Source organism: Esox lucius, chromosome 13, assembly GCF_011004845.1.
Source record: "Esox lucius isolate fEsoLuc1 chromosome 13, fEsoLuc1.pri, whole genome shotgun sequence".
NCBI lineage: Eukaryota > Metazoa > Chordata > Actinopteri > Esociformes > Esocidae > Esox > Esox lucius.
In genome coordinates, this window is record NC_047581.1 from 21,900,784 (window position 1) to 21,912,288 (window position 11,505).

Here is an 11,505-nt window from a genome sequence, read left to right on the forward strand (position 1 = left end):
AAGTCTGTGAATGTTTTTGAGTGACCAAGCCAAAGACTGGACTTGAACATGTGTGGGTAGACCTGAAGATCACAGTTCACCTGTGCTTCCCATCCAGTCTGTCAGAGGATCTTCCAGGAAAAATGGGAGAAACTTCCAAAATCCATTTCTCTAAAGATGGTAGAGGAATACCCAAGGAAACTAAAAGCTGTGATTGCAGCCAAAGGCGCAATCTTGAATATAAAGAATGACATGTATGTTCGTGAGAGATTCCATTTTTTTAAATTTTAAGTAAATTGGCAAAACTTCCTCAAGACATGTTTTTGCTTTGTGATTATGCGGTATTGTGTGTAGATTGAAGGCTTTTTTTTTAATCCATCATAAAATGTGCAGAAAATGAAGGGGAAAAAATATTTTCTGAAGACACCGTTTATTGCCTAGCATGGGTTCGAAATCGGCATGAAAAAATCTTTCCAATCTTTTCAATGCCTTTCAAAAAAAAAAAAAAACATTTTATGGTGGCTCAACTGTCACGGGCGTCACTGTTCCAGAAAAATACAATTTAAATAGTTACTCCAAAATAGTTGTTTACGTCATGCAATATAATTCCTCTGAATCTGTCACTCGGTAGGCGAGGCTTCTTCAAGACACATCAAAATGTTGATTGGAGTCAGACTTCAAATCCCACCAGCTTTCCTTTTGGTGCTAAGCGATGACTAGAACCCTAAATGCATTTTCCGTTCACGTAAGGTGTTTTAAGATGTTGTATTAGTATTTTTATCACACATTTACCGGCACAGTACAATTTGGGAGTAAGTCATATCATGTTTTATCGGTTATTAATGACGTTGGCCTTTTTTGCTCTCCGAACTTCAGCCCATATGCCACACAATGGTAAGTATACATTAAAACAACCAAAATAATGTTTCTGTCTTCGTTTTCACACCGTGGAGAAGTTGGTTAGACTTTTTTACATTTGAGTAACTAATCTGGAACACCACAGGAATGTAAACGGCGTTTAACTAAATGACTTGACTATATATGATCGTTTTTGTCAAAATGATTAAATATTTTACGTTGACGTTTCTATAAAAAAAATGTAATGATACATGTTTAAACGCATTTTAAAATTCAATACCATTCTGTATCACGACTTAGTAAAAACAGCATTGTTCTTCCCAGTGTAATCATGTTTTATTTTATATAGTCATTTTCATTAAAGTAAATCTCAAATACATTTTATAACAAAATTAGTGTTTTGCAGTGATATGTCTTGACTTAATTAGTTGGACATGATGTGCAAAATTACAAATATCCTTTTTTTGTTCTTTACTATTGGGTTACCACCAAAGTCCACTGGATTGTTCCAAATAATCATCATGTTTTTCTGACATACTTAGCAACAACTACACGTTTTGCTTTACAAATTAGCTAAGCCATATCTAGCTAAATATTTTGCGGGATGTATACATGTATAGGAAATGCATTTCATATTCTAAGGGAATCTTAACAACGTTCAACTTGTCTTGCGGTTAAATAGGCGTTAATTCTAGTCTTACGGTAGTTTTTATATATTCAGATTGTGCGGCGACACAATGCATATGCCTATAGCTGCGTTAAAATGTGTCACATATATCGTTTATCAAAGTTTTAAGCTCGAAATTGTGATATGTTCCACCAGCCTTATTACTTTAAACTAATTGCTTCACTAAACTTATTTCACAATTCAGTTTTGATGAAGACTACACACAATGACTACGCAAAACAAGCAGGTAGCCTTCACGAATACCACCACTGTTTAGGCTAATATAGGTGGGACAGGAGATGATACCAACGTCTATTTTTCACAATCTCAAATTAGATGTTTACGCTATTTATTTGAACTTGACTTGCACAGCCGGGGTCTGGACGCAAAAAACGTGAAGCGCACTGAGCATATGGCCAACATTTCTAACCGCCTATTCCCTATTTGAATAGCCTATTTGTTCAACACGTAGGCCTATTAGAATATAACAGAAACATTGAAATTATAGACGAAGCAAAGCACCACGAAACGTCAGATATTCTGAGTTTTTAGATTAGATTAGATTCAACTTTATTGTCGTAGTAAGCCAAGTTGGCTACTGTACAAAGCAATGCAGTTTGCGTCTAACCAAAAGTGCAAATAAGGGCAGAGGTATTAAGTATATGTATGTACAAATGGAGTGTATATATGTACAATGAATGCAAATGCATTACATATGAAAGTTCTAAATGTGCAATGGATGCAAATAGAGGAGGGCAGATACCCACATGTAATTTATATAAGTGGCAATTCTCAATGGCATTCTGAAATTGCAATCGAGGTAAGGAGTAGTGTAGCATGTGCAGGTTTTCCCCCTTTCTGTCATGATTAACCATCAACTTAATACAATTTCAGACGTTGTTCCGTTTGAGAAGTTGCTTGCAAACTCAACAGTTTAACCATAGCCTTGGCTACTATTAAAACCACTTGCCGCAAATGTTACCACGACAAATGTAGACAACTTTTGAATGCTACATATAATTTTGTTAAGTTCATTCATGTCCTTCAAAAAGGCTTATCAGCATGGTTTGTCAGCATTTTTGAGTCTACATTAAACTTTAGGAAAAGCATCTAGTTTTAAAAAATTACACATTTAGAAGAATGTGCATATAAAAAACGTTAGGCCTATTACATATTTTTGTCCAGAAATTTTAAAACACGCAGACATGTTTGGCTGATAAAACAGTCCCGTCCCTTTCTCAGATCCACATCTGCAGTCATTAGTCATTTACCATCGGACTTGGCCATATCGCAAAGCCAAAACATCCTCCAAAAACCGCAGATAATGGGTACCTCAAACATACCCTTACGTAGGTGCCGGTATTGTTTTGCAAATCACATGATTTTCACTATTCTGTTTTGTGATTCCATACCGTAATTTTATTGGGGTTTGATATTATAAACATGGCTCACCTGACTGCTGCTGCAGAGAGCCATGAGAAAAATAGTTTGATCAGTCATGGATGTAGAATCTAAAAAGTGATTTTGATGCGGATACAGTTAAAAATAAAAATGATGCGGTGTTTGGGCAGTCGGCCGCAAGTTGTTTCAAATTCAGGCCACAAATATTTCAGCAAAACCTCCCATTTTAATCGTTCTTCAATCTTCTATCCAATTAAGCATAAAAATCCATATGCTATAATGGTATTATTTACATAAATCTGATATATTATTACCATCTGCTACTGTTGATTCAACTAAAGAAGTGTTGGGACCCTTCATGAACTTGAGCCAATGTGGATAAAAAATAAATAAACAACACAAACAATTAGCAATATTTTGGGCTGAACATAAGGAGGAGCCATATATTTTCTCAAAAACAAAATATTTTATTGACTAGTTAGACTTTCCTACAAAACATAGGTATCTGGTATTGGTATTGGTACAATGAAACAATATTTAAAAATGAAAAAAAACAAAGTGGAGCTGTATTGATGCCTTTTGACTGTTTTCCTGGGATATAAATATGAGGTTGTGTGATTGTGAAATTCCTTTGTCAAACATCTCCATATGTAAAACCAATGAGTTTTCAGCAGAAAGAATATAGATGGTTGCTGACAAGAAATGCTCAGTCTAGTGAGATCTTGTGATTATCAAGTCTGAAAATCAGCTGTTTGATGCCCATTTCAAATCCCGAAACCTGGTTGCCTCTGCCAGGCAATTGAGACTTGGTCGTGAATGGACCTTTCAACAAGACAGTGATCCCAAACATACATCAAATCAACAGAAATAGTTGTGGGACCTCAAAATCAATACTTTACAATGGCCATCTCAGTATCTGGACTTGAATCCAATCAAAACAAACCTGTGGTCTGAACTCAATCAATCAATCAAATGCATTTATAAAGCCATTTTACATCAGCAGTTGTCACAAAATGCTTTTACAAAACACCCGGCCACAGTAGTGTTGAATTTCAGTGGCTAGGAAAAACTCTCTAAGAAGGCCGAAATTTAGGAAGAAACCTAGAGAGGAACCAGGCTCAGGGGGGTGACCAGTGCTCTTCTGGCTGTGCCGGTGTACATATTAAGAGTGCAAATTGTAATCATTAATAAATGCATGTGGTCCAGAGTCTGTGTCCAGAGTCTATTTAAACCTAGTCCAGGTTGGAAGCATGACCAGATGGACAAGGACAGGGACTGAAGAGGGTAGTCCACCAGTGTCACCTTCATATGTTTAGTGAGTTGCCTGTGAGTTGTCTGCTATATATCGGGTGGAAACAGCGAAGTCATGCTACTCCTCTATTAAGCTCTTGATAGTGATGTGGATTTAATGCTTCAAGTTTCAAGGTTTATTTGTCAAATGCACCGAATAACACAGCATCATCCTGCACAATGAAACTCTTGTGACATGGCACCCGACTACTAAGTACTGAGAGTTTAGAAGAATATATAAGCAAAAATATAGCTAGACAGAAAATTAGAATAAAATAAAGCAACAATATACACAACACTGTACACTAGCAGCAGTTTAAAAAAGAGCACTGTAAACTAACAGCAATCTGGGTCATATTATTGTTATAGCAGCAACCTGAGTAGTATTATTGAACATTTAGATGTGGCAATAATATACAAAGAAGTGGGAACTAGCAGCAATTGGTAGAGTTGTTGAATATTATAAATACATATGAGTGCAATAAGCAGTTAATGTAAGTTAACTGGTTTCCTGTTCTCTGTCCTCAGACTCAGGGCTCAACCTGAGGACATTTTCAGGCTTTTTCCTGTCGGTAACTGATGAGCCCATTGACTACATAGGGCTGGATGTACAGGAGGGCAGTGGCTCCGGGATGAACCATGAACCCGTGAAGAATCAGGAGCACGGCCATCATGGCCCTCACCGCTTCACCAAGATCGTCATCTCTGATGAAGCCCGCAGCTTCCTTCAAGGTCGCCTAGCCACGGTCTTTGTCCCCACTGTCTACACCCTGGTCTTCATCATCAGTGTGCCCCTGAACCTGGTTGCCGTGGTGATGTTTGTGCGTCGCATTCGTCCGAAGAAGCCGGCAGTGATCTACATGCTGAACCTAGCCAGTGCCGACCTACTCTTCGCCCTGCTGCTCCCCTTCCGGATCTCCTATCACTTCCATGGTAACGACTGGATCTACAGCGCCTTCATGTGTCGCCTGGTGACGGCGGCCTTCTACTGCAACATGTACGGCTCCGTCCTGCTTATGATGTGCATCAGCATCGACCGCTTCCTGGCTGTGGTCTACCCCATGGACTCCCTGACCTGGCGTAGTCCTCATACCGCCGCTGTGGTCTGTGGGGCCATGTGGCTTTTGGCTATGGGAGGAGTTACCCCCCTCCTGCTGTCCAGACAGACCATCCATCTGCCGGACGTGGGGATCACAACCTGCCATGACGTGCAGGACATAGAAAAGCTGCGTTCCTACTACCTCTACTTCTTCCCCATCTACTCCTCCATATTCTTCTTCATCCCCCTCGTGTTCACAGCCGTGTGCTATGTCCGCATCGTGCAGGCCCTAGCCATGGCCAGCATAGAGAACCGCTCTCGCAAGAAACGAGCGCTGGTGATGGCCGTGACCGTGCTGGTGGTGTTTGTGGCCTGCTTCACCCCCACCAATGTCATCCTCCTGGTGCACTACCTCAAGCTGGCCCATGGACGCAGCGACAGCTCCTACCAGGCCTACCTGCTCTCCATGTGTGTGGGCAGCCTCAGCTGCTGCCTGGACCCCCTTATCTACTACTTCGGTTCGTCCCAATGCCAGAGACAGGTGGCTGCCCTACTGGGCTGCAGACAGGCTGGGCCCGGGATAGACCTCAGCTCTCAGCCATCCAGTACCAGGACGAGCAGGCTGGAGAGCATTCAAAGTACTGTTGGCAGTCATTACAAGAAGCTCATGGCCTGATGCTTTGGGGCTGAGAATTTGAACTCCAGGACCTCATCTCAACAGTTATGAGTGGCTTCCTATCCTCATACACTCCCTTCATCAGCAGTGAACTGAAAATATTCTAGAGTATAGATGAAGACAACCTATGGATGCTTGTTTGCTTTCACCCTTTCTAGTACTTTCATAACATTCAGGTGAAAGTAAGGAGGCAAAGAGAGGATTCTGAATAATCTGGCTTGTAATCTGAATTTGGATACAGCAGTGTTCACTCAATTAAGACTATAAACTGTCTATGCAGGTTTGTGCTGTGGGAAGAGTAAAGCCTATATGTATCATCAAGGAAGTGAACAAGTTAATAAAAGTAATAGAAGATCAGATGTAATTTTACAGTTTTAGTTAAAGTGATAGTTTGTCAGAAGTGTATGGAATTCCCTTTGGGTTGTGTCCGAAGGCCCATGGAGTCATGAGCAAAGTCATTTTTTACTTCTGCCCCTCCCCAGCGTCCAACACATTCTAGACAAACTTTAGTGGCAGTAAAAACATATAGTGCAATAAAAAGAATTGACAAATTACCAACATTTGTTCAAAATGTTTTCAAAGACGTTTACGCTAATAATGAAGCTTTTCCTATAGCAGTCACACAGAATCAATCCATGATTTTTGACAAGGCTAGTCAAGCTACATTTGGGCTTTGGAATGAGTGAACACTGGCTTATTGTGTATTACGACAGCATAGGGCTTCAGCCCAACAAGTTAAGGAGAATTTCAATAAAATAAGATTTTTCTTTACAAGATATCCCTTTGTTCACCTTAACAGCTACACAGTACACACATCAATGCAAGAGAGAGATTAACTGTATACTGTAGTTACAGTCTCCTACAGTAGAACTGGAGTCCTGAGAGCCTGGAGACTCAAAAAGACATACTGAGGCTGGCTCCCTCTGCGTTGTATAGGGCTGAGACAAGTCTCTTATTTGGTGAGGAGTTGTAGCATATGCTATGAACGAAAGATATAGGCCTAAATTCAATCAGGAATCACGTTTTTAAACCCTATGTTTAAAATGTTAATAACTCTGCCATTGCTGAAGTCATGCCACCCTCTATTCTTGTTTTCTAAAGTAGGTTATTAACACATTTATGCTTTTTTATTTTTCACAATCATAATTTGTGTTATAGCCAGTTTTAAGGGGACATTCTTTTGCTGGATGTCACTAAGTTACTTTTTCAAGTCATTCTAACGTCACATGCAGGTATCCAAAAGACCAGACACAAGAGTTTTCAAAAACACTTGCAATTGGCGTATTTTTCACGATTCCCAAAATTTGCTCTATTTTCAAATGTAACTTTTGCATGGTTACTGTAATTAACACATTTTACTTTCTAATAACAGTATACAAAATAAAATCATACAACATTCTTGACATTAACCCAAATATTTAGCTAGTCCTTGTTTGTGCGGATTATATTTTTAGATGTCATATTGATCCATTGTTGAATAAACAGAATTTATGAACATGCTCTTTTTATTTAGATTTGATTACATCAAATGAAAGAAAATGCACAATGAGTTTAAATGTTTTATTTGAATGTCTGTCTGAACTGTCATTTTGTTATATTACTTCCTGTTAGGTAGAAATAAAGGTTGAAATAAAGTTTACGGCATAAATGTTAGCATTTTTTTAAATGTATATAGTTTTTCATGCATTTTGAAGCTTTGTTTGACAGGAACGGTGAAAAAACATAAAATTCTAACTCAACCCAGACCAAAGGACCATTCCAGGATACAATGTTAGCATTTTAACATGGTAACGGCAGAGCACATAACTTATCATGTACATGAAAGAGACAATTTATTGACATTCATATAAAACACATTGAAAGTGCATTGAAGTACAAGTGGTATTTGGTTAGTGGTTATTGTATAAAAGTTCCAGTATGAGGAGGTGTTTGTTGCGCAACACAGGACGAATCTGCTTATCTTGTTCACTCTATTGTCTTCTCTTTAATCTCCTCCTCTGTAGTTTCCTCTTTAGTCTTCTCTTCCTCCTCTGTAGTCTGCTTCTCCTTCATAGTCTCTTCTTTCACCACCTTCTCATTCTCCTTTTCATAAGAGCACAGCTCCTCTGTAGGGCATAACTTCTCTGTAGTCTTCTCCTCTGTAGTCTTCTCCTCTGTAGACTCCTCCTCCTCTGTAGCCTCCTTCTCCTTCATTGTGTCCTCTTTCACCACCTTCTCCTTGTCATCATGGCATAGCTCTGAAATGCAAAGAGGAAGTGTGAGGATGTTGGTTCTAAAGATAAGATACAAACAGCATTGTGTGCGAAGGATGTTTGTTTCCTTGCCATTTCCTGACCCAATTCCATATCCTCTATAATGCTAATTATGTCTCCCTCTTGTGGATTTGCTTGGTTCTGTGACAGAGGGGCAGCTTTCCATGGTGAGCCCATAGATCCCATAGAGCCATCCATCGAATTCATTATGATGCCTGAGATATTCAACAGTGCCAATGAAGTCAGTAGTTGATTCTCTTCTTTGCAAGGATCATTCATTAGCTGTTCTCATCGGTTGGATAATCTTGTTATGTCATGTGATTCTTCCTGAATGCTTATCCCATTTTGTTGTCCCATCTGATTGACTTTTTTAAATTGGTGAAAGACAACATATCTGGTTTTGTCTCAATATCAAATAAAATCTGGGTAATTATGATTTAGTCAATAATTGTCCTTATGAAATTATTTTCCATTACAAATTGTGAAAATGAAACTACTAAAATACACAAGTAAACATGTAGAAAAGTTACAAAAGGTATAATAACTTTTAAGTGAGGAGGAGCAAAAATAATTCTGACCTGTTTTACCATCGTAGGAATGGTGTTTATCTGGGAAGTTCAGACACTCTGCCTGCTTCCTATATGTGTCCAGGTATGTGGGATCCATTTGACCGGTTCTTGCTGAAAAGACAAAGAAAGATGCTTGTGAACTCACCTGTATCAGTATACACATCTTGACTGAGTAATATCTTAGGGTTGTTAACACAAGAGTACGCTCACCGTCCAGTTAAATCTTTCAAAAGATTTCAAAACCCTGCATAGAACTTGCTGGTCTCTGAAATGTTGACGCCAGTTGACAGAGATATATTGTTTAAACAACTTATCGATACAGGGTTTACTCCAGGCTTTCACATTTGTCTGAAATACAGCCTGCCTGTATTTATGAATGCAATTCATCAGAATCAGTGCGTGGGGCTAACCAGGGAGTAGCCCAGATTGTTATGTCCTTAAGCCTGACTAGTTCCAATGGACACTAAACCAATCCATCATTTGGGAATTGGTCTAAGCACATCCTGATATGTTTCTTTATTGATTGGACTTACTGAACAGCAGCAGGTATCTGCCAGTGACGTCTCCATTACGGGTGGTGTCTGACCATAGCAGGCAGTCTGGACAGGTCTCCAGGTAATGACCTTTGTGTTCTGACAAATGGACTGTGGATCCACCAAATAAAATTAAATTGCGTGTTATCCATTATGATCAGGTCATTTGGTTAAAAAGAGTATAGTCCTGTTTAGTTGATACATACAGTACATTAAAAGATTTGGGTCATATCTTACAGAATGGCAGCATTGGTGCTTTCAATGACTACCAGATCTAAATGTAATTATAATAACTGTTATAATAATGTAGCTAAATTTTTACCATGTCATTTTAAAGTACTAACATAAAACTGAGTGCATTTCTGTATTGTATTATATCTTCTATCTTCGTATTTTGAGCAAATACTGGTGAGAATCAGTCAATTGTCAAAACATTTTTTACAGTCCTCTAAAGTATCTTATACACCTTGGACTGGTATAGGTCAAAAACAAAAGAAAGTAGTTTAAATACTATTCAAATATACGTAACAGAAATACTACCAATCTCTACTTGCACTTTTGTCAAGATCCTATTTGGTGTAATACCTGAGGAGACTGCTAGCTAAGCACACAAGACATGGCAGTCAGTCTAGTAGGGCACAGGTCACTTACGCTGAACTGTGGATGTTGTGCCGTTGATTGTTGCAATTGTTGAACCCACGATGCACTTGCCATCACTGATAGATATTTAAGAAAACAGATTAGCATAGTATAACAAGTGGGCTAGGCGCCGATTTGAGACATTATGTATTTACATAAATGTGAAATTAAAATTTAAAAAAGAATTAATTACTTTTGAATCTCCTATGCCTAGATTTGCACAGGTAGAACAATTGAGATTTTTTTTAACCCATTTTTCTTTTTTGACAAATAAATCTTGAAACTTTTAATTATATTAGGTATTTTTATATGAACAGATCTGGAAATATAACTGAATTGGGGTGCCTGTGTAAACAATCTGTGACATTCATTACTGTTCACAGTCACATTCACAACAATGTTAAACTTACATGCGATCTCCCCATCGTAGGGTGACTGCTTTATGGTCAGACGTTGCCGACAGGTCTATCCAGGAGCTTTGCAGAGTGCGTAAAGCATTTTGAAAAAATAATTGATCGGCTGACCCCATCACATATACCCATTTGCCATAGATCTGCCAGTAACAGATAAGGAAAAACACGAGTTACCACCTTACGATCCAAAAGCCAGTTTGGAACATTTGTAATTGGAAGAAACAGACACCATTATAGTAGTTTAGTTAGTATTTAGGTCTCTAGTGCATATTACCTGTCCAAAACCCATTTGTATTGATTTCCCACAAAAAGCCATTAAACATAAAATAAATGGCTTTGTCAAAATTAGATTTTGACAAAGCTGATGGTGGAGGATGATTAGGATGATGGTGACTGAAGCTTTATGTGCAAACACACGTTCCTACTATTATCATGACCTACCTCAGTATGGTCTTCCAGTACCAGGGGTTTAATCAGTTCTTTACAGTCTGGTGTGGATGCAACACTCAGAGACGCCAGAGCCAGAAGCGCCAGGACCAGATGCACAGCCATATTGAGAGAGAGAGAGAGCAGAGACACTGGGAACCCAAGAGCAGTGCAGCCAGAGAAGAACACCCCGACTGCTGGGGAATTTGCCTCCCAGAGGCTTAGACAAAACATTGTTGCATAAGGAGCAATGGGGAGGAGGGGAGGTTCTCTACATGTCTCAGTGCTTGAATGGGTAAATGGGGGGTAAAATCAGCATTCATATCCAGACTTGTCTTATATAACTCTAAAAAACTGTCCCCTCCCTGACCGAGTGGACATTTCATTAGTTAGAGCCCAGAACACTCTAGAGGCTTCTGTATAGGACTACTACCCTCCAGTGAATTCAAACAGACAGCCAGTATACTAACTAAATTATGCTGACCAGTGGTGGAAAGGGGTTCTCTTAACATCTACCATTTGAGAGATCTAAGGTAACTTTTACCAGAAATGTTAAGGCACTTAACAACAAGATCCAGTCTAGAACTCAGATTTTGGTCTCATCTTGTTCTGGCTATGTAATATGTTATTTGTGTATAATCACACCACCTCAGTTAGCCATGGAATTCCAGGTTTAAGAGCAATAATTGGTGATATTAAATGGGGTACAAATTTTAAATTTTTGACATTCACAACTAGTGGCCAAAAGTCCTTGAATGCATGT

The 11,505-nt window shown here is 38.9% G+C and overlaps 2 protein-coding genes across 2 annotated transcripts; one reads left to right on the forward strand and one right to left on the reverse strand.

Annotated features, from left to right (window-relative positions):
• The first annotated feature begins 586 nt into the window (after nucleotides 1-586).
• Nucleotides 587-7,554, forward strand: f2r (coagulation factor II (thrombin) receptor). The gene is made up of 2 exons (XM_010876479.2): nucleotides 587-873; nucleotides 4,724-7,554. The coding sequence occupies exons 1-2, from the start codon at nucleotides 804-806 to the stop codon at nucleotides 5,908-5,910; spliced, it is 1,257 nt and encodes a 418-aa protein (XP_010874781.1). The 5' UTR covers nucleotides 587-803; the 3' UTR covers nucleotides 5,911-7,554.
• On the reverse strand, nucleotides 7,457-10,948 carry LOC105014291. The gene is made up of 6 exons (XM_010876478.5): nucleotides 10,758-10,948; nucleotides 10,314-10,456; nucleotides 9,916-9,980; nucleotides 9,265-9,375; nucleotides 8,741-8,842; nucleotides 7,457-8,147 (listed from the first exon to the last, which is right to left on the reverse strand). The coding sequence occupies exons 1-6, from the start codon at nucleotides 10,866-10,868 to the stop codon at nucleotides 7,876-7,878; spliced, it is 804 nt and encodes a 267-aa protein (XP_010874780.2). The 5' UTR covers nucleotides 10,869-10,948; the 3' UTR covers nucleotides 7,457-7,875.
• Between the last annotated feature and the right edge of the window lie 557 nt (nucleotides 10,949-11,505).